This window comes from Trematomus bernacchii, unplaced genomic scaffold (assembly GCF_902827165.1).
Source record: "Trematomus bernacchii unplaced genomic scaffold, fTreBer1.1, whole genome shotgun sequence".
Classification (NCBI taxonomy): Eukaryota; Metazoa; Chordata; class Actinopteri; order Perciformes; family Nototheniidae; genus Trematomus; species Trematomus bernacchii.
The window spans coordinates 5,613,799-5,638,725 of NW_022987910.1; the positions used below are offsets into that span (position 1 = coordinate 5,613,799).

The window sequence follows — 24,927 nt, forward strand, 5'->3', positions numbered from 1 at the left end:
TGTTCATAAGGGGCATAATGGATAACATTGAGGTATGAGAGAACAGTGTGGCAGCATGCCATGACAGAAAGCAATAGAGCAGATATAATCCCCATCCCATACATCTGAAGTAACTCTCTGGAGCCGCACGTACATGCAGGAGGTGGGCCCGCACAAGAGGAAACTGGGTTTCATGACATCAGAGAGAAGGGAAATTCAGGTCATGCTTTCATAAATCCTCAATCCGACCTTCTGCAGAACAGCGCAGGCAGATTTAAGCTTGCCGTAAATCTATCATAAAAGCAATATTTGCATTATCAATGATTTGGCTTTACAAGTCACAAGAGAAGCAAATTATCTATGTATATTTTGACAGCTAGCCATAGATATCAACAACCATATCATCAGTAGTGTTTTTAGTGCTGTGTGTTATCTGTCCTTACAGCTCTGTGTTTTGGAAACATTTTCAAACACAGACGCTTTGTCAACACACTAAAGAGGAAGACATCTCAAACGGCACACTCTTGTTGAAGTGCACTAAAGATGAGTGCTCCTAGATGGTGGTCTTGCCTGTCGGGACAGATGTGTGTGTGTGATTGTTTTCCCTGCACTAACGCCGCCCAGAGTCTCCTCCGTGTGTTATCGATGTCTGGGAAGCTTCAGCATTAGTGATAAAAGGTTGGACCTCCGACTAGACATTTTGAAGTGTTTCTCACTGTGAAACTTTAAAGTGGATTTCCATCTAGCCAACAGCGGTCGCTGGAACTCTGATCCCATTGGCTATTTTCCGTTGTGACATCATTAACAGGAGAACGAGGGTGGCGGGGGAGATGGGAAGGGAGGGGGGGGGGGGGGGGGGGGGGGGTTCGACAGTCCTAACAACGACCCACGACCAAGGAGGGGCTTTGGACACGAGACTCAAAACACACCAGTTTAGCGAAACGCTGAGACACAGATTCAATTCTACTGAGTTTGATGAACACCAAAAGCAAAATAAACATTTCAAACACTTGATTTAGCCCTTGAATTGAAAAAGAAAACGGTCCATAAAGTGAGATACACGGCATCCAGGAAAGCAAAGAGAGCCAGTAGAGCGATAGATTAAGCAGAGAGGCAGACGTTTTCTCTACTTGATGAAAGACTTCCCGAGCTAGTCCCACAGTCTGCGTTAAGGGGCCCCAGGGAGCCCTGCTGGGGGAGGATGTACAATCAAATTGGGGTAAGGTCTTGATATGTGTCACACACCCCTCACTATCCCCTGCTCATGTTCACACACACTCATGCTCTCCTTCTGGTGTGGTCGAGCTTCACAATCCCCATTATTCTCCTCAAGAGTTTGAAATAAGACAAAGAGAGAGAGAGAAGTCAGAGAGCGGAAACAAAATGCATCTCATGTCTTTTAAACATTTACTAAATCACGCAAATGTCAATTATTAATATCTATGTTTTGAAGCTCTTTTTTCCTATGAGTATAATACAGCATTTTTTGTTTTGTTTTTATGTTTGATCGACTGTCTACGGAGAGGAGCCACAGCACCTGAGGGAGAAAAAGGGGGAGAAGAAGAGGGGAGAGAAGGAGAAGGAGGTCGGGTTGCAGACAGAGCTTGATATGTCTCCCGTTTGTATCCATCGCTGGCGGGTGTTTGGGTCCGTCTCTTCTGTCTGTGGGCTGTGCTGCTGCCAGGAGTCGATCGAGGACAGAGGGAGGGTCGCTGCGGGGTCAAAGGTCGATGGGGTCAGGGGGTCGAAAGGTCGAGGGTTAGCCCTGGGTCTCTTTGCCGCTCTCTCGCTCTCGCTGACTGCACTTGCTCATCTTCATCTCTGTGAGCTGGATGTACCGCAGCACGTTGGTGTCTGAGACGGGGACAGGAAGTGGAATGGATGAGAGGCAGAACGTTGAAATAAAAGGGAGAGGCACATCATTGATTAAATAATTGTAATGTCATTAGTCAAAGGGCTGGAGTTACATTATGCTCCTTTAATGTCAGAGATTACAAGTTGTTTTAACAGAGCTACAATTTGGCCATGGTTGCCATAAAGTGTCATTTATTTTTAACCACCAATCACCAACAGCACAACTGGGATAAACTACTACTCCCATGAATCTCCGCAGCTGCCATGCAGTCAAAACATACACGCACATATCACAACACAGGTAAGACACAGATGCATAACACACGATTATACAAGGACTTGAAACCCTACATCACTGCATTCTGGATTCCCTGTAATTTAGAAAGGTAATATTAAAGGTAGGGTAGGTTATTTTGGAGAAACCGTCTCGAGTGCGCTAGAATTTGAAAATACACAACCGGAGAAAATCTGCCACTTCCTTACAGAGCCCCTCCTCCAACACACACAAACGCGCACATGACCAATGAGGGCACGAGATAAGTTTGTGCACAGATGGAAGGCTGACAGGCAGGTAGGCCATCCAGTTATTTTAGCCGGGCTGGCTAAAATGATTGGTCGTGCTTTTTACAGTACTACGGCTTCCACAGATTTATTTTATGTATTTATTGTCAAAGTATTTCATATATTCATTGCTATCGGGATGTTAAGAGCATTCCATGGAATATAACAAAAAGTGTATCTCGAGCCGGTTTCTCAAACTTACCTACCCCACCTTTAAGGCTAAGATGGGCTTTTATGCACATGTATCTATCTACACCTTCATCCAGAGGGAGGAGGGTGGAGTGCTGGTGGAGAGGATGATCTGGGTCATGTGTGATTATGAGTGTGAAGTATAGGGTAGGAATACCAATGAGCTTGCTTGCTAAATGAACTAACGTATTAGAGAGTTATCAACGCACCATGAGTTAAAATGTTATACATATTTATACTGTCTAATGTAAAAGTTGAGCAGTTAACATGTCTTTATATTGGTTGATCTAAGAGGCCAAGCATGTTACATTTTAAACAAAGTTTGCATGTTATAAAGCAATATGGCTGCTTATCATATTTCCTATATACAGTTCTTCCTAACATTAATCTCATGAACTATAAATCCACTCAACTATAATTCAATGTACCTACTTATCATCTTAGACTCGCAACAATACTTATATTTGTATCCATGCCTCTTGTTATGCGAGTGTAACTGAATGCACAGGCTCACCTGAGGGTTCGCGGTTCTTGGCGTCACGCAGGTAGCGTAGGGCACACTCGTAGTCACCCAGGTGATAGAAGGCGATGCCGGCTCGGTACATGGCCTTGAAGTGATCCCTCTGGTGGCTCAGCACCTTCAGGCAGTACTCCTTCACCCGCTCGTAGTTCACCAGCTCTGATTGCAACAGACACGCTGCAGAAAAGAAAGAAAAGGGTGGGAACAAGTAAGTCATTTGCTTAAAAATGTATTGTAATAATCACTCATTTAAAACAGTTGCCTCGAGTCTCATTTAGGGAAGTTTAGTACGTCCCATGAGTGTAAAACAAAGACGGGATCATTTGCTGACATTTCATTCTGTGCCTTTTAATAGGGACACAGTGAAATTTAGCCTCCACAGTTCTTCCTCAGGATGGCAGTGAGCCGACTATAAATAAATTAACACTAAACGTCTCGCGGCGAAGAGACGTCACAAAAAGAGGTCGTGCAAGCAGTTAGAGCCCCGGGCAGGACAGTAATGACTATACATGCGCCTGATCAGCCTGACATGCAGAATACTAGAATAGGACATTATCATCTTAAGGACGAAATCTTGAGGATATTCAAGTCTTATTCTCCTGACTGAGCAGATGTGTTGTGAGCAGCGAGGACAGCAGGAGGGACGAGGAGCTGAAGGGCAGATGCAGAGATCAAGTGAGAGACAGTTACCACAGAGGACCTTTGGGAGGAGATGTGAGCAGTGAAGTACAGATCAGAGGGCAGGAGATCTAAAACTGAAGCCACTGGCACTTTGCTATCTTAAAAACGAACAAAAAAGCAATGTAAAACACTTGTGTTTCATGGCATGGATGTGTGTTCCAGCAGCAACTCTCTTCAGCGCTGCTAAGATCAGCTTAGACCAGAATAACTTCATTAGTAAAGACAGACACACACACACACACACACACACACACACACACACACACACACACACACACACACACACACACACACACACACACACACACACACACACACACACACACACACACACACACACACACACACACACACACACACACACACACACACACACACACAGCTTTTAGTCCACTAAAGCTTTGAAATGCCTGCTGATGGCTCAGATACCACTTTCCCTCTGGTGATCACAAGCACTTGAGGTTTATGTTTCCATCCTACTTTCCATCCAGTGCCTTGATCTATTTGATGATACATCACAAATACATTTCCTTTTTCTCTCCTTGTACCCCCCCCCCCCCCCCGAGTGTGCCCTTGACACACAGACAGACAGCTCTGTGAATAACACGAGTCAGGATCTATTAGCCGGGAGGCAGGGTGAGTCAGGAGTGAGAGGGGGGGGGAGGCAAGGACGAAGGGCATGGGAGGAGGAAGATGAGGTTTATATGTGGGAGACTGTAGAGCGAGAGGTGAGACCTGAGGGACACTACAGGGTGAGGTGAGTGAGGCGGGAGTGTGTTAAAAGCAGTTTGTGGTCCTCTACCTGTCATCCCCCCCTGAGCCTCAGAGACATATTGTCCAGGGTCGGCCCGACAACAACTCAAGTGCAACACACTAAATAATTCACCATGGACATCAGAGGATGGACCAATTCAATAACAATCAATGTGTTTTGGTATTTACGTTAAAGTGACATGTCTATTCGATTCCTGCGGCATATTGTGTGTGTGTGTGTGTGTGTGTCTGTGTGTGTGTGTGTGTGTGTGTGTGTCTGTGTGTGTGTGTTGGGTCACTGCCTCAAGTCTCACAGCTGTGGACATGAACTCTGCTCCGTCATATGCAGTTAACATGGGGGGGATGGGCTTTAGAGTAGCCAAGTAATTATTAATAAATTGTCTTTACCCCTACCTCAGTCGCCATTTAAAATATACTCTGCTTGATTATTATTTCTAATTATAATTACTCTAAATATTCTCAAGAGATCCCTGCTGGTTAACACAGAATAAAAATGGAAAGATTTAATGAAATTCATGAAGTATAACCTCACAGCTGACATTTTGACCTCTCATAGTAAGAAAACCCCAGGTACAGATGGGTAGCAAAACTAACATCAATGTGTCATAATGTATTTGTTCATTTATTTTGTGTTAATAATCTCAATCTATAAAATGAAGAAAGCTGTTGTAGTGTAGTGTACTGCAGTGGATTAGAAGTGATAGTAGTATAACATAGAAATACTCCAGTACCTCAAAATGATACCCTTAGTAAAACCTCCATTACACATATGAATCTTTGATGCATATTCTCTATAAAAATGAGATGTGTATTGAAATCTTTACTCCTAGGTTTGGGTCTTGCAGTCTAATAAACGGTTTTATTTAGTTGTTTCCTCCTGTCAACCCTTGCAGTTTCTTGTATGAAAGTTGTTAAATACAGTCTTTAAGTGAATTAATACCATCTTTATTAGAAGGATGTACACACCCTGTCTGGTGAAAAGAAGTGTAAAATCCTTTAATTCTCAGTTAAGCTCATGAGCAGAGCAGAAAGGAGGAATCTGTTCCCCGTCTTCAGTGCTCATAAGTCAGCTCAGAACAGTGGTAATCACCTCAGACGCCCACCTCTCCTGCACACCTCTCTCCAGAGTCCACTCCTCTATTTGTTTTTACAACCGTGTGACTCGGACATGACTCCACCCGTCCCTCCTCACACCCATCACCGCCCTGCAGTAGAGAGCGGCTTTCAGAGGGTTCAGTTACACTCCATAATGGCCTAATGGCCGACGCAGTTAGAGAGTTCACTGGCACTCACACACAGACAACAGACAGATAATACACACACACACACACACACACACACACACACACACACACACACACACACACACACACACACACACACACACACACACACACACACACACACACACACACACACACACACACACACACCACACACCACACACACACACACACACACACACACACACACACACACACACACACACACACACACACACACACACACACACACACGCACACGCACAGTGTGCACTATGGCTGGCCGGCCACACCCTGCTGGCCCATTAGGCAGATGGATGGCATGCCAGAGGAAATGTAGAGTGTGGTGAGATGCATTAAGGGTGTGATGATGACAGGCCCAACGGAGCAGGCAGGGACACAGAAAGACAGAGGCCCCATAAAGACAGCAGAACGACATCACCGGAGCCAAGGTGTCTCAGTCAATGAGAGACAGAGCCATGTGAGTCTGAGGGCTTTCTGTTTGTGTCGTTTTTTTATTTTAAATGTTTAACGGCAGTGCTTCCAAATATTGGAGGTCAGGACTACCTCAAAGGGTTTCAATATAAATCAGAAAGGATGTTAGATGATTACGACACAAAACTGAAATTACTGATGCTTCTTGTCTGATCATTGCTTTATATCCTATTGATACCAGGCTTAACAAAAAAAAGTATGTATTGCAGATCTCCACAAGGTGCGTCTCCCTCTTCTCATCCATGACATACAGAAGTTAAATCACACCCATCCCTAAGATTCTACAGTCAAGATGGAGTTTAAGATAAGAATAACAGGGATTTATTGATCTCATATCATGCCTTATTAGCAGATAATAACATATCACTGATATAAAATGAGACCAACAGTTTCAATAGATTTCAGTTTTTGAGCCACAAAAAAAGGCCAAACTGTGTTTTGCGACAGGCTAGATAAGGCTTGTTTATAGCTTAGGCGTTAACCAAAAATGCCTTTTTCTTTATGAGTCAGGATTCATCTCTGAATGAAATAGGTTTTCAGAGCTTGGGAATCAGTGCAATACCAATAGGTCCTGGAACATACACTCATAAACGAGCAAAACAAATATTTCTCAAAATTCTCTTTCTCCATCTTCTTAAATGTGAGAATATAATGTTTTTCCGTCGTATGTGCTGGCAAACTGAATATTACGTTTTGAATGGGTTGTTTGAAAAAGTAATGTGAAAATGCCACCTTGGGATGTGGAAAATAATGATGTTCTGTCCGTTAAGTGAACAATAATTAGTGACAGACCTCATCAAGAGCCAAAGAAATCGCCCCTAACCAGGAGATACGGCCCATCACATCCATACAAATCAAAAGTTAAGATCCTGAAACCATGACCTTAAACTTTGACGTCTAAATGAACGGAAGGCAATCCCTCTTCATCAACAGAATAGCAGATATGCTTGCTAGTTTTTGCTTTGATTCAAAATGCAGTATTCAACAGCTTTTTATGAGTACATGTGAGACAAGAAACGAAGAATAATGAGGTGTGACCGCAGACAGAAAATCAGTGGTGCAGACAAGATGGATTTGTCTTAATGAGGAACTTGATGTGAAGACAGGGAGAGAAAAATGAGCTGCGACACTGGCTTTGTGTGTGCACATTTAGTGTCAGCGTCATGACGATCACTTTCTGAGGAACCTGTCTCACAGCCAGATTTGGGGAGGTAAAAATAGATGAAACACAGGAAATTGGAAATCAATGGAACTATGAAACCCAGAACAAAGCCAACAGGTGCAGAACAGCATTCAAGTGTGAGTTTGTGAATGTGCTTTTCTGTTGCGTTTGGTCCAATGAGAGGGGAGGTGAGTGGGAGTGGTTCACACATGCTCAGGAACCCCGGTGTTCGCCTCAGGCATCATGTCGGAAAAAACTGAGCCTACATAGAGACGTTTTTATTTAGCTGAAGTTCCAAAGCCTGCGAGGTATAAAAGAGAAAGAGAGAGAAAGAGAGGTGGGAAGCCAAAATAAGACAAGAGAGACAGAGATAGGACAGAGATAGAGACAGCACAGACACATCTAAATCAGAATCAGAAGATCTTTACGGTCATTATACCCGTGGACAAGGAAATATTGCACAGCCGAGGGACATAAGAGAACTTCTGTATGAAAGGTACAGAGGATAAGAGAAGGGAAGGAAGCAAGGCACAAAATGTGATGGTTAATAATTATAATCGTCACAGATGGTGTTGTTGTTGTTGTAGTTGGATTTGGTGTACACCAGAAATCCCTGAATGTTTTTAAGATGAAATGACTGGACAAAACTCAACCGCCCAAAATGCATTGCGGTTCTTCAGATTGTCCAATGACAGACTGAGCGGTGGACGAATTAAAAGAGTAACCATTGGATTAAGCCTGAGCCACAAAATTATATATATCATCAAAGCCATATAAAGATGTCTAATATATACATGGTTTCTATCGCAAACTAAAGCGTTAGCCAAACTGCAATATTTCTTTCATTAGACGACCCTTGACACTTTAATAATATAATATATGGAATATCCATATATCTCATATGGACTTTTTATTTCTTGACTTGACAATATAGTTATAAACATCCTAATCCAGTTATAAAATATCGTGAAAGACACGCAAAAACACGTCGGTTTGCTATCCTGGCTCCAAAATGGTGGAATGAGCTCCCCATTGAAATCAGGACAGCAGAAAGCTTACACATCTTCAGGCACAGACTGAAAACACATCTCTTTCGACTCCGCTTCGAGCGATAGAATTACTAACAAAGAATTGCTAACAAAGCACTTATATTCTAACAAAGGACTGGCTTATCTAAAGCTAGTTGAGTAGCACTTGAAATGTGTTGGCTCTATGAAACCTGATGTACTTATATGATTCTGTTTTCTTCAAGTTTGTATCTTCTTGGTCGAATGTACTTATTGTAAGTCGCTTTGGATAAAAGCGTCAGCTAAATGCAATGTAATGTAAAGTATTCAGATATTTGCAAGCCTTTTTGTATTCATAAAGATGCTGAGAGACATTAAAGGGAACAGTTCAGATGAAAAGAGCTCAAATATAAAAGTGGAAAACACTAAAAGTTGATGAGGTTTAACATGCCTTGAAATACGCGAGAAAATATTAAATTGAGATGAAGAGGTAATGTCGTGATGTAATTAAAGATCAGTGATCCTGTGTAAAATGCTTTTGACCCTTCCTCCTTCTCTTGCTCGACATCCCCTCCCCTTCCCTCTGGACCTGTGTTCCCCTCCTCTCCATCACACCAGGCGCAACACCACGACTCGGCTAATTAAAGCCACCCAAGGCCCCGCTGATTAGTCTGCTGTCGATCACCTTGTAATTAGTTCTGCACGAAGGTAATGGCAGACGGAGAGACCCCTCACTCTCACTCAGACACACAACCCTCATCCTTCGCTCCTCCATTGGTTCCCGCAGTGTCACTGTGCACCACACTGTCCTCACCTTACACCATCTCCTTTCCAAATGCCCTGCAAAATATCTATTTACAGACAAATGAACCGTGCAAAGTGATCATCATGAAATCCTCTCACACTTTCAATCGCTGAGCAGAATCCGATCCAACATGCTGAGGTCACATGTCTCCTCTCGGACAGTCTCTGTCTCTATGAATAGCTCCACCCAAAGCCTTTTGTGAACGTCTATCTCTGAGAGGGACAGGCTACCGCTCTCAGCTCGCTTTATGAAAAGGGCTCGTCAGCGCTGGGATGACACAGCATTTCCTCCACCTTCAACACACAACATCTGCTTCTTCTTTTGTCACAATATCTGAGAATTGCTGCTTTCATCTTGATCCTCATTTGATTTCAGAGCTGTTGTAAGGATTGTTTTTCATTATCTAATGCTGTTAAAAGGAAGCTCCCATAATACAGAAGCTAAGTGTTTGTATTATATTTTATATCACTCAAATGTGCCATAAGGAATATAAAATAGGCCATTTCCCGAAGCGGAAATTCACATAATGAATGCTGAGATTTATCATTACGCAGAGAGGACATCTTGTCATCAAATACCATTTGACTTAAAACAAGTGGTGCAGATGATCTCTCTGATTATGTGACACTGTAGCGGAAGACTAACGCAGCTCCATATGGTGACAAAAAACCCTCGTAATTACACTCCTATTGCTCTTGTTTGACTGTGTGCGTCTCACAGGCCTCCACAGGCTCCTCTGGAGGAGTGGGGGAATGTAGAGTGCCGGGACCAGCATTACAAATGAGTCAGAGCTACGATTAATGAGCATGAGTAATATGAGGAGTACAGACTGGAAATGTTTTGCGTGAGTGGGGTAAACTCAATGGTAAATGTGTATAGATAATGGGGGATCAGTGTAGTTCAAACAGGAATACTCCATCATAACTAACATAAATGTTCTTTGCTGAAACACCTTAAAGAACTCCATGGCCTTGGGTCGAGGAATTATTCAACATTTTGGGAAATGTGCTTATTCACCAAGAGTTAGATTAGACAATAATCACTCATGCGTATGTTAGTTCAATAAAAGGTTACAGCTACCAGTTAAAGCATATGCATTCATGTTGTTAATATCAGACCATTGTCATCAAATCCAACACTTAGACAATGGCTGGTCTAATTCAAAAGGAGCAATACACAGTCATATATTTGGAGTTTCATTTATCAACAAGTGTTAAATATGTAACACAGAGGTGGCTCTTTCAGGCTCTAGGCTTTGTCTGGACCCCCCCACCCCTTGTCATGTTGATCCCCTAATGACACTGACACCGTTGTCATGCTTGTAAACTGCTGGTACATCAAACAAATGGGCAGGGATTACCCACAGTGCAACACTAATCCTGGGTGGGAAGTGAAGTAAAGTAGCCAGATTATTCTGATAGATCTCACAGGCAGTAGCAATTTAAGTGGGGATGCTACCCCCCCCTCTCTGAATCTCCTATAGTACAGAGCAGGCTGGTCTCACTACTGACGTGTGGGTATTGGCCTGTATACCAATGTACATGGCACCCTTTAGCATCTGTAGGAACCTCAAATGAATCCAATGTTTACCCATCTGGTTTTTTACTAAGCGCTGGCAGCAAATGGGTCAGACAAGCAAAGAACTTTCATTCCCACAATGATGCTCCTATGTCACGGGGTGCAATGTAATGTAACGCTACGTCACTGAGTCACAAGCCTTTACTTCTTTAGCTAATTTACAAAATACATAAATAGATATTGTATTTCGAAACCAAGGGGATTTGTTGCATTAACCTCACTCCAAGGTTATGATACTCAACGCATCGTCACGTGTTACAACGTAGGCAACACGCTACCGTTCTGTGTCAAGAGACCACGCAAAGGGCTTATCTAAAATGGCGGCCGTTAGTTTTATACGATAGTCTTACTGACTTATTGCTCCTTTATCTGACTGTAAATCACACAGTATGTTGAGTGTTTCCATGACTGGGAGATGAAACCATATTTCAGTTTCACTTTTACCGCACATCGTTATCCTCAAACCCAAACTTAGGCTCCTCCACCTTCTACCGTACTTCATCAAACACCCTCCGACATTGTTCTGCGCTCCTGAAATAGTCGCTGACTCAGGATTAATGGTCATCTACTTAAATATTTATACAAGTGAGGAAGCTGTCTTCTCTATGACTCCCCACCAAAGATGAAACCATTTATTGCTTTGCATCGCACATCTCCATTTCCGAGCAGTTTCTTCTGGTGTGTGCTGTAACCCTACAGAGCTCGGGGGGGTCATTCAGGTTCATTGAGGCCTCAAAAGGAAATGAAGAGCAGTTTATGTAGCCATGATTTTTTAATTAACTCATTAAAACCGGTACAATTATTTTATTTCCTTAAATGTCCAAGGGCCAAAGAAGGATCTGGTACTGTCTTTAGTACTTTAACTCTCATAAGTAAAACCAGGCATTCAAACAGTAGATAAGTGCAGTTAATAAAGAATAAGCAAGACTTTTATTGAGGTGACACTTGTAATTGAACTCCCGGGCAGAGACATCATTCTGTTAGCCGGGCCATTATCTGATATTCTGTGGACATTAAGCAGAGTCTGGTCTTGCTCAGCAGACCTTTGGCTACTGTCAAACAGCGACCCACTCTGCACACACACTCTAATAATGTACAGTCAGATTAAGGCCATCCATGCTAAAATGTACACACTTAATTTTTTTCAGGTTTGTTCAGATAATCTAGTAGTTGTAGCGACTATCGGCAAAGAAAGAATTTAGCTGCTGAGAGGGCTAATGAAGGGAGGTCTGTTCGACTTCTTTTATCAATACAAAGAAGCCGTACTGCAAAGTTGAGTAAAATTCAATTTATTGTAAGTTACGTTGCGTACGGTGTTACGATATCATGTGATGCGTGGCAAAATAAATCAATGCAAAGCGATATAAACTTAACACAAAAAGTAAGGCAATTTGTGTTTGGTAGATGATTTCTATGTTGTAACAATGCTTTTTGGCAATATATAATAATGTTATACCGTTGGAAAGCCTGTTTTCTTACCTTTCCAATGGTACCTCATTTGTGAGGAACAAGCATTTGTGGGATGAGCAGCAGAGCTAAGTATGTGGGGCGCGCCCATGACAAATGTGACAGATCTCCTCTGCCAATACCACATGTTTGCCAAAAAGCATTGTTACAACATAGAAATCATCTACCAAACACAAATGGCCTTACTTTTTGTGTTACGTTTATTTGCGAACAAAAGCAGTAAGTTGCGGTCAACAGAAATGAAGGCTCCTTGAACTGTTCCTCTATTTGTAACAAACAAAACAAATGATCAGCAGGTGCACCTGATATAAACACACCTCCACACAGCACACACACTATTACATACAGTGACACAGTGATGATAACCCAACCCATTTGGTGCAACAACAGTAGCTGTGGGAAACATGCTCTCTGCATTATGCTGGCTTTAAGATAGATGAGGGAGTCTTTAGAAAGGCCAACAGAGAGAGCTGCCAAATGGTTTGGCTTTCAATCGCATCGAGTCAGCCTTAATCTGGGAGGTAGTTCAAGCTTTTTCAGTAACTGGAGTAACGACTAAAGCATGGGCTTCCGTAATTACCAAAAAAGATACAGCCACGTGTTGGCAGCCTGTTCTCTTCCAATATGGATCAGTGCCTACTCCAATATTTGCACTTCGAGCAGACACGGAGCAACATAACGATTCATTCGCAGTGATATTTGTGTCCACCTGATGAGTCCAAGCCCTACATCTCTGTCATTCTAATCCTGAAAGAATCACCTGGAACTTTAGCAGCTAAATGCTGCACTTTGTTTGACAGCTATTTAACAACTGTGTCTGTCAGAAAGGTACAATGACATTGTTTAAGATGTTTGTGCAGAAACAGTTGCCTGAGATGCTAATGAGTGTGGTAGGAGTCAACTCAAACAATATGTGAATTTGTATCTGCTTGTTTATCTGTTTTGACATTGAAATATCACCCAAAAGGTTTTTGCTAAAGTAGGAAAGTTCATGTCTCCATAAAATCAAACGTGTGCGATTTAAACATCACTGAAGAGACAAAATGGCAGACGGACACAGATCTGTGTGACACGACGAGGAGACGTTTCTCAAATAAATACATAAACCAAAATAGTTTCACCTAATTAAAAAAGATATCCGCACTAGCTGTTTATATGTGCACAACTCCAAATGTGTCAATACATGCAGTGATGGGAAACGTGCTTTTATTGCATTTTATATTGAAATGTTCTGGAAATGCGGTTAGAATTTCCGTATCATTCAGATAGTAACCGCCAGATGCTTTAAAGCTCCTCATATCTGCAGGCTTGAGAGATAAGCAGTCACTTCATCTATTTTTAGTATACAGTTATTGCTTATAGCAGCTTTAGCTTCACATTGATCTCCATATTAGTTTTTTTATTTGACAGCACTGGTGTGAAAGTGCTGGTTACTTGCTCCACTGAGGATCACCGTCAGTGAGGGATAAGCAAGATGAGCACAACCTTTACATTTCACTGCCGTCACAAACAGCGTGTAACAAGGACGAGTTTTCAATGTCAACCCCCGCAGAGCATGTTTGGGAAGTAGGCAGAGCTCAGATAGAGACCAACATGGGCTTTTTATCAGCTTTGAGCTCTGCGGGTAATCATAAACAGCCAATTGGTTTACTCCGCACTGTCCGCCGGAGCACAGGGTGTTAGATATGCTTAAATAGCTTCAGCAAATTCTCATTACTGAAGAATGAATATTCTGCATTTCTCCATCTCTCTCTCTCTCTCTCTCACTGTGAGGGTGTCAGAACAGGGCATCTGTTTCAGTTTCCTCTCAGCTGATGCCATGACTTTCAACTGCGCACAAATAAAAAAAAGCTTTGACAGACGCTTTCAATTTATTCATTTCTTCACACAACTGCCAGTCCACATCAGAACATGATTACAGTCTGAAAATCTAAATCACACGTATACATATTAAACTCAAAACACATCCCATTAAAATTGGCACAACGAAAGCATTTTAATAAGAGGTGGCAGCAGAAAGTGATAAATGGCATTTTGTAAATCTTTATGTTTTATTTTGTTGTGTTAAGCACTGTAGTGGAACATGATCTTCATTGTTGGCACTAACTATAATACATTTTCCCTACATTGTCTACAAGCATTAAGAACATCTGAACTGTAGAGCATTTGTCAAATGAATAACCGCTGCAGATAGTAATGGTGTAGGAGGGACGCTTAACAGAAATGATGACTTAATCTTTGAGTATTGGCTCACCTCGCATTATCCTCAATGTTGCCAAGCCAAAACCAAAAAACAATGCGGCCCAGAGAGTAAAGGCATAATATGCAAACATGGCAACCTTACTCACTATGCATCAAGCATGTACTTCTCTATTTATTCCATTAGTTTATTTTTGGATTACCACAGATCACTCTACTATGGAGGAAAACAATTATCATTCAACTATACCTACTTCAATCAAAACAGATGTGACGATAAGCATCATAACAATATTTGCTTGTTGCCTTCGCCTCTTCTTCTTAACTCTCCCTCCTCCTGAGTTCTTGCCTGTTTCCTCTCTTTCCTTCCTGACAGATGACTGGGTCTTATTTACTCTTGTGACAGGAGTCATCAGGGCCTGCCAGGGCTCTGATATAAATCAGCTTGGCCTGAATTGGATTTCTCAGTATCCTCCTCACAATAGAATAATAAATAAAAATGCAGCTCTAAAAACTCTCCCTAAGAGGTCATAGAGGCGAGCATTTTCCTCCTCTCTTTCACTACTTGTCACTCCTATAAAATCGTACCCCCCTCAGCGGTCATATAATCCCATCATATTTAAGAGTTCTGTCCAGTACACTCGCTCCCTCCCCCATTTCAGCCTCTTCATCTTTTCTACTGACTCACCCCTGCTCCCATGCTCCAAATCCTTTTTTCTCTCAGCTGAGATGAGTTTTTTTTAGAGATGGCACAGGCCGAGTACAGTGTGAGTGTTACAGTAGAGGGAGTGCCAGTCGTACTCCTGACAGCAAAGCTACACCATCTGCAGCCCTGGCACATGGAGGCTCTGGCCACCTCTCCAATGGCAGACGTACATGCAAAGAGAGAAGAGAAAAAACACCAACCAAACCTCACCCCCATCCCCCTTCTCACCCTCGCATGACATTTATTCCCCTCAGCTTTACTCACCATCCTCCTACAAGCACATTGCACAGTGCGTTTCATCTCACACAGCCTTGCTTTCCCTCATCTCTACCCCTCTATCTCACGTTTATCCTCCCCATTTCTTTTCGTCTTCCCTTATCTCAGTCCATCTCGTCCTCTGGTGCCGGAGCTGGCAGGAGATGAAAGGGAGGAGCTTTGTGTTGTGTTCTGCGAGCTCGACTGTTCACGAGCAGTGGGTTGGAGTGGACTGGTGAAATCAACCCGTCTGTGCAGTTACACACAGCGGACGTTATTTTAATACAACCCCCCCTGCAGCAGGACTGTGCTTAGAGTCTGTGATGTGGTGCGTTTTCAAGGCTGTTGAGAAAGTGCAGCGAAAGCACTGCGGCTCATGTGTGTCTTTGATTGATGACGAACGCTGTGTTTTATTTCTGGTCCAGCAAGGAACAGATGTTGATGCCCATAAACAGACTCATTAAATCTGTAATGTTAGGCCTGTAATTGCATGTCATGGTTCGGAGGTTCACTGGTGGCCCCGAGGCTCTGAACACAGGACACATGATGGGAAACACATTTACAGCCGGTATGTACATGTGATCTGTATCTGAATATCTGCTCTGAATAATGATCCATGTGTCTTTGCATTACTCATGGTATTAAAATAGGTTTGCCCTTATGTCGATTGTGAAAAGTGTGATTGGATTTCAATAAACAAACCATTTAGGTGTCATAAAAGGGGGTGCAGGCAAGTTAGCTAGCGTTAAAGGTGGGGTAGGTAATTTTGGAGAAACCAGCTCGAGTGCGCTAGAATTTGAAAATACACAACCGGAAAAAATCTGCCACTTCCTTACAGAGCCCCTCCTCCAACACACACGAACACGCACATGACCAATGAGGGCACGAGATAAGTTTGTGCACAGATGGAAGGCTGACAGGCAGGTAGGCCATCCAGTTATTTTAGCCGGGCCGGCTAAAATGATTGGTCGTGCTTTTTACAGTACTACGTCTTCCACAGATGACATTTTTGTATGGATTTTTTGTCAAAGCACTTAAGATATTCATTGCTATCGGGATGTTAAGAGCATTCCATGGAATATAACAAAAAGTGTATCTCGAGCCGGTTTCTCAAACTTACCTACCCCACCTTTAATGCTATCCTTTGTAGCAGTTGCCCGGCTTCTTTATGCTGTAGCTAGGCATCCATTAAACTTTGGATTTTTGTCGGAAGCACGCTATAACGATGTACACATTGCATTTATGCCTGACTGAGATTCGATAAAATTGCTAGCCTGACGCCAACTTATTCTATATTACTTACTATTTGTGTTTTTACAACACTGAAAATGACATGCCAAAGTCAAATGTGCACACAATGATATGAAGATGGATACATCCCCAGGGGGGGGGCCCTGATATTCAGCTGTATTTACCCTAGGCCAAAGTATAGGATACTTTAGGATCAGAAGCTCGCATGCAGCGCATCCTGTTACACTGCCGGCACAGCCCTGCTCAGCTTTCTCTGTCAACATAGCATGCAACTAGGAATTGGTTCAGATGATTATATTTACAAAGACTGATTGAATATTGACATAAAAATTGTGGCTTCCCTGATTAAAATGATTGTGTTCATAACCATTAGAACACAATACCATGCTCACTTGGTTGGAAACAGGAAATTATAACTTCATGTGGAGTTTACTTTAGATAAAGCAGCATGAGCTCCAGGTTATAAACTCCAACTACACAGTGGGTCTCTACAAACACTGATGGGAAGAGTTTTAAAGGACAGGTGTCATGCTTTTCCGGTTATTACCCGTTCCCTTGTGTGTTATGAAGGTTTTTATGCATGTAAACGGTGTGCAGAGTCAAAACCCTCAAAGTACACCCTGTAGCGAGTAAAACTCTAACACAGAAAATACCTCCCCAAAACGCCTCGTTGGAGATACGTCACAGTCCATTGTTTACTTCCTGGATACTGTGACGTGTGAATGGCCAGGAACGAAATTGACCAATCCACGGACTTCCTCACACACAGGCAGCTCTGCTGATTTCTCCTCCCTGGCTGCAGGCTGATAACAGACAGTTGGGATCGCGGCCAAATTCTCTCTGCAGACCCATTCTCACAGCGTTTATCAACCTTTTTCTTACTCAATATCAAGCCACACTTATTGTTTTTACTTCGGCTGTGACTTTGTGTGTGCTCAGGATGAGTTTGGCTGTGTTTCGCTATGTATCCTAAACAAGGAAACAACACCTCCACGGAGCTCAGCGCGATTCACAACGTCCCGACCAATCAGAGCACACTGTGCTCACAGGGAGGGTGGGGGCTGGAGCTATTGGAGCTCCAACGAGCCGTTAAAGGCAGAGAGTGAAATTCAGTGAATACACGCAGTTTACAGAGATGCTGTATGAGAAACCAATGTGAGTTTGGAAAATTGCACAATATAAATCTATTTTAGTAGACCTCAACAATGGAATTATGATCAGTGGAAACGGCCATGATACCTCTCCTTTAATATTAAATGGTATTCATAACCCCTCAGCAAATGTTAGGTATAGCGGTTTCTCTAGGTAAATACAAGCAACGTTTTTCTTAGTATCAAATGTACGCTTATTTCACTACAGAACATTTGTTTTTGTTTTGATTTGTTGTCTAATTTAAAAGAAATGTGATGAGTGGGCGGAAATTGCTGGATCATCATTATGGCGAGCAGCGTGGCTGGGAGCTGCCGTAGTTGAACAAAAGGTAGCTGGTGTTACAAATCAAACAATTTCACTCATCCCCCCCCCCCTGCTGCGTCTCTTCTGAGGCTGAGACTTATGACTCATCCGCAGATCGGGCCAGTCAGGAGGAACAAAGGGAGTCAGAGAGAGATCATAGCGAGCAGGAGTTAATGAAAACTCTCACGACTCGATCACACCATCCAGCTAGTCGGTTTATTCTGTGTACACTTTCTAATCTAAAGGGATATCAACTTATTACAGCTTCTAAACTGATATAAAGTCTGTCTGCTGCTGTTTATGTAAAGAGACAAGCTGTGAAAGTGATTCTTCATGATCGATTTCAGTGAAAAAAGAGCAAACGAACTGCAGTTGACTCTTATTTCTGTATGTGCCTCCCAGTGTGTTTGCAGTGGGTGGATGGATGGCTCAGAGTCTGCCTCTGGCCAACATGTTGCACCACTGTGATCTGCGACAGACACAGTAGGAGGTGATGGTGTAACCCATTTAGATGCAGCCCTACAGGGACACACAGACTCGATATGTCTCCTTAACAAGGCCAGCAAATAGGACATTCGTCACCCATCCTCTTTCTGTTTTGACAGAATCGGCTAAGACTTATTTATCTGTTTTTCTTCTCTTTAACTACATTCAATCCACTATAAAGTGTTACACATTCACATTATCTCTCTACTTTTTCTATCAAAATCAACTCATTCATTCCTCTGCTATTTCCTATTTCTAAAAACATCTTAAGGCTCTCTTTGATTTCCTCTAAGATTGCTTTATATAGACTGTTCCCACCCGAGCTAGTGGGTGAATCATTCAGTAGAGGAATTACAGTTAGACTAAGGAGACACTTTTAATTGCTTGTTTTGTCCGTTCATTCAGTTCAGGGAAAGAAGTAACTCTCCACATTTAAGATGCTACAACCAAGAATATTTTTCTTTTTTGGAATAAACGATTACTTATTACTTTTATTTTATGGACATGAAATCTAATAGATGTTGATTAAATGTATTTATATGTAAATATTCTTCCTGTGAAATTTAGAGGAGCACTGTAAAGTTTGCAAACAATTGTAAACTCATGTAAAGTACAAGTAGCACAACAAAAGAAAAAAGCTTGCCCTTATCACAACAATGTCAAGAAGATGAGAACACACACGCACACACACACACACACACACACACACACACACACACACACACACACACACACACACACACACACACACACACACACACACACACACACACACACACACACACACACACACACACACACACACACACACACACACACACACACACACACACACACAAATTCACTCAACTTAAACAAATCAGCAGTGTCCGCAATGGGTAGGGAAATAATGGCAGGACAAGCAGCGCCTTTAGCAACTCCTGTCACTCTTATCACAAACACACATAAACTAACACACTGAAGCATGAAAACACACACTCTCCACGTCCGCGTACCAAGCTGCTGTTCCTCGGGGTAGTTCATGATGAGACAGACACAGACACACGCGCGCACACACACACACACACACGCACACGCACACGCACACTTATTATTGTTATTGGTGCTGCTGCTTGTTGTTATCTGTTAGAACCAAAGACAGTCGACCAATCAGAGAGCAGCTCCTCACACATAACCACGGCGACCGCAGCCTGAACTCTGGGTAACCAGGTGGAGCCGCATAACAACACCTGCAGCAGGATTACAGTAATGAGTCACTGCTTAATTTGAGACAGAGCCGGAGTTACTGAAATTATTGTTATTCTGTTCTTAAAAACACATGAACCGTCATCAAATAACTGCCTTTGTTTTACTCATAAAGGGGCATCATAGATTCATATTCATAGATACTGAGAGTACCCATGAATATGAGATGTATAACATCCCCCTGAGGAAAGTCATATTTGAAATGTAATTGCGCAAATATATTCCGAGTTGGGTGGGAGAACATTATCTGGAAGTAAAAATATTATAAAATATTCATCACAAAAGAGCCACATCTATCCCAGCGAGTCAAATGTTTAGTTTAACAGTTTTTAAAGAAGAATTCAACATGTTCTCAAGTTATATGTGGGCATTCAAGATAAGAAGAATGAGTATTTTAATTCTCGAGCAGATGAACCTACCATGAATCATTCCGACATGGGCGCTGTGAACCAAGAAATCTTAATATGAGAGTTATGGAAAGATGACGATCGTATTGATTCAGCCTCATGCGGAGTATTCCAATTTCAGATGAATTATTCTTTAAAAAGTGAGGCTCTGCTGTTTTATGTTTCACTTATTGGCAAGAAATGTCATTTTAAGACCAAAAACAACAAACAATCCTCATAGCCAGTAGCTACATACTTGATCCTATTCCTCTGCACCACAGAACTTCCTTGCTGTTCACAAAACATTGGAACGCATCAATGAGCCATGCAGTTACAGTTTGCGACATGCGGAGGCACTCCCACCGTCCTGCTGCTGTAAATACGCACCAGAGCACCAAATGTGCATTCATCCACAGCTTAGAATCGTCCCCAATAAGTGCACTATTTTCTCTCTTTTATGTAATGTTTTGAGTGCCCGGCTCTTTTGGGAAATGACCTTGCCTGTTTAAAAAACTGAAATGAATGGTTTGTGAGCAGGTTTCAGCAAATATCTCAATCCTCAGTAGAAACCATTTGGCTGTAGTGTGAGACAGATAGAGGAGGGGAAGTGGGAAAGTACTGATGAACAAACAGAAAAGGACAGAAAAGATAGAGTTCAGGGTTAATGATGTGGCACAGTGTGGAGCCGAGATCTTCAGTCATTTAAACGGCCATGTTTATCAGCGGGAATGTGAAATCAAATATTCTATTAACCTATCACATAAACATCTTAAATCAGAATAAACACTATTGTAGTAAACAGTCACGGTGACAAGGCAGGGTTGAAGTGAGGTCTCTTGTGTGTGAGTGTGTGTGAGAGAGTGTGTAATACACACACTGCTGTTTGAAGCAGTGAGGGGAGGGGATGAGATTAGTACAACAACAGGGAAAAGGCCCGGCGATGGTTGCCATGGTAAATATGGTTCCCTGTCGCGTTCTAGCAGTCCCTTCCTCCTCCTCTCTGTGCCTCCGCGCTCCACTATTCCTCTCTTATATCGCTCTAAATTAAAATGATTAAGGGGATTTATTGGCTTTACGTTTTAAGAACAAAGCATAGAAATACAATTTGTCCAAATAATTGGACAGGGACTGCATAACAATGTGATCATTACCACATTAGGATTGATTTTATATACATAGCAACCGATTTCCTTGTAAACTACCACTATGCCTTTTAATTGCTTTTCCTGCCTCTAAATCTCCGCTTTCCTTCCTTATTTTACCGTCCCTCTCATTCCCTCCCCCACTCTCTTCTTCACGCTACAGTTGGCCGCCCTGCAGGCTCCTGACAGGGCCCTGAACGCTGCGCAGAACAAGGCGACCTTCAATGCATCATGACAGTTTGACAGGGCAGCACCTGGACACAAGCTACCAGACACTACATCACACTTGCCCGCGTCATGACCCAAAATAATATTCATATGTCTTTTAAGTATTGTGATATAAACTCCACCATCATGTAGCTCCTGGATGTCCACATCCATCTGGATATGCTGCACTTTGCATACGGAGCACATATATTGACGCAGGTATTACCAATTTGGAGAAAATACATGAGAATCGGAAACCAAGTTTATATCTTTGATGAAAGATGGAAACAATTGGTAAATTATAGAAAATACAACATTTATCATGACCAGGTGATGAGATCTGAATATTAAGGTACATATGAGTATTATTGTTGTATGTGTAAGCTGTCTTGTAAATTAATATCAATTTGTTTTGTCGATTGTTATGTAGTTATTTTATGTATCTACGTGTTTATTTTGGTATGTATGCTTTGTAATAAAATAATTTCTTAAAATGCACATAAATAAAAAAATATTACCAATTTCACAGCAAATCTACAGGCAATATATTAATATTTACACGTTTTTATATGTTACAGTAACTATAGTGTGAGTGCTTCTTCGAGTGAAAGCTGACACACACTTAATTAATAGCTTACTACAAAACCATAAGGCCTGTCTTCCCATATACTTCCCATACCAAGCAATCTACAAAATGCTGTAAACAAACACAGTTATTGCAACACACACCTCCACAGACAGTATGCCTACACTACAGCATTTCTGCAGACCATAGCTTTCATGTAGCAAAGCCAATGATCTGCTAACTGCTTGTTAGCATGACATAAATTAAGGAGCATTTAACCAACATAGCACGACTGCACACACACAACAACATTGGGCTACAATGTCACTCAATATCAATCACAACAGCTAACGGAACATTGACCAACCGTGTGCTTTCATCAGCCAGGTGCTTGACAAACAAAAGCTAAGACACACCCTCCTTTGCATGTTTTTCTCCCGACATTACACATTCAAAATAAAAGCCCCAGAGCCTTCATACTGATGTACTGCTGTGCTTGTGATGAATCAAGAAATCATGGACACTGAAAAATAACATTAATTGCAACTCTAGTTTTATGATGAATGTTTTTGTAGCACCTATAGGCTAATAACAGCTGCATTTTCAGTGAGCAGTGATGAGTTAATCTTTTGTGCTCCTCAGTTAACCCTGTAGTATACAGCCTTACATCACCCTGTGGATGGGTGAGGGGATTTCTTCTCACCTCAGACACTTGTGAAATGTCAATGTTACATCACAACAGCTGGTGAACTTACAAATACATAATGAAAACATACATACATGTATTATAACATAAGGCGTTTTGGCCCTGTGGGTTTATTTGGGCTTTTAAAAAAATCTTTTTACTACAATTAAAATATTACACTTTGATGAGGTGGCCTATTGTGTAAAAGGCATGAATGTGCTGTATAAAGAAATAGCACTCACATAATTTAAAGGGCTGTTTAAGAGCCTGAAATGTGTTCATTTAGTGTGATACTATAGGCTAAATAATGCACTTATCTGGTCAGATATTATACACAAATGAAATCTGTTTTATCACGCCAGGACACAGTATGATTTATTGCTGAATTCATTGTTATTTTACCTGCGTCTGCACAAATCCTGCAGAAATATCCTGGCTGTGTGGCCCCAGTGAACCGGAACGAACAAAGGTGTCAGCAGTCCTGAAGGCTACAGAGGTCTGGATGTTTTTGTGGGAAGTGTACCGGTGCTGCTCACCTGTCAGGTTGTCGTAGCACTCGATCTCGGTAGTCTGCACGGCTCTCCGCTGATCCTCGGTCAGCTTGCCGGCGGCTTGGTTCAGCAGGTTGACCTCGGAGCCCGTGGTCCCGTCCACCAAATGCACCCCTTTGAGCTGCAGCAGCGCCCGGTGGTACTTGCCGATCGCTTCCCGGAATTTCTTCTCCTTGTAGCAGCGGTGACCCTCTGCCTTGAAGTCGATGGCTTTCTGGATCTTCGCCTCCATGTCCATTTCAGCGGCTCGACACCCGTCTGCTCCGGCGGCCGCGGCCAGGCTCCGGCCACCGGTTTCCGGGTAGCTTTTAAGGCTTTTTATCTGGTGCTGCTTGGCTTCCATCTCTCTCAGTGAGAGTGCCGGGAGCGGGCCATGGTGCTCGGACACTAAGGTGTGTTTTATTGGGGAAGACCCGAGCAGCGTGCTGTGCATAAAGGATGCAGAAAACAGCGTCAAATACCGCGGTGTTAGTGTGTGTTTAAAGAATTTAAGCAAAAATAAATGTCGAAAATATTTAAGCTTATATTTCGTTGAATGAGGCTGAAACAGCTGGCAGAAACAAACTCAATTTTCCCATCCGTCGCTACCTGATTCCTCGTTCTGGTCGTCTCGCGGAGGGATGCTCGAGTGAATATCTATGGTAGCACGCGCAGCTTCAGCACCACAAACAGCGCACGCACGACAACCCCAACCGCACAGCATTGTGGGAGAAAAAAAGAGACGTCGTGAGGCGTTGCTGGTTGCTGCAGTCCAGATTTTATGGTGAAAACCGAAGACAGAAATGTGCTGTTATGAAAGATTATTTGTCAAAACAACAATGCACTTTGGTAAACATGGTAAAATAAGCGTAGGAATTAAAACACAATACTTTGTATGTAAACTACATCTTATTTACATATTATTGGACCATTTTTTTGTAATGGATGGGTCTTGACAACATTCACATTTACAGTAATCCCATAATTAGGCTACTATATTTAAATTAATAACTAATAGCCTTAGAGGATTGCACATTACGTCACTCCCATTGTTTGTAGCAGGCCAGTCTTCTTTATCAAAAACAAAAAACAGGCTGATACAGGCTTATTCAGCGTTAACCTAATTTACATCCCGTCAATAAACATCCCATTATGGCCATACCGATTTCAGCTGATAAGGTTTTCAAGGATATGGAGACGGACAGCAGAGGGCTGCAGGGACAGAGGAGGAAGAGAGCGACCTCAAGGGGACAAAGTCTCCATTACACCTATTATTTCTCGTGATGTGGCAAACCATCAACCCACCAGACAGTCATAATAGATCTGTAAAGATTATAGCCTATATTATCCTCTACTAAATTGCAATGTTAAGGTTGTTATCTTGTATGTCGTTAACACAACGCAGAAGTCTGAATCAAAGTTTAAAAAAAAAAATAGATTTGGTATGATGTAAATATTTGTTTAACTGTGAAGTTAGAGCT

At 42.2% G+C, this 24,927-nt stretch overlaps 1 protein-coding gene across 1 annotated transcript; it reads right to left on the minus strand.

The window, feature by feature from the left end:
• Positions 1-849: 849 nt before the first annotated feature.
• Positions 850-24,132, minus strand: ttc9b (tetratricopeptide repeat domain 9B). The gene is made up of 3 exons (XM_034115348.1): positions 23,453-24,132; positions 3,098-3,280; positions 850-1,833 (listed from the first exon to the last, which is right to left on the minus strand). Exons 1-3 carry the CDS (start codon positions 23,898-23,900, stop codon positions 1,739-1,741), a joined length of 726 nt encoding a protein of 241 aa, XP_033971239.1. The 5' UTR covers positions 23,901-24,132; the 3' UTR covers positions 850-1,738.
• Between the last annotated feature and the right edge of the window lie 795 nt (positions 24,133-24,927).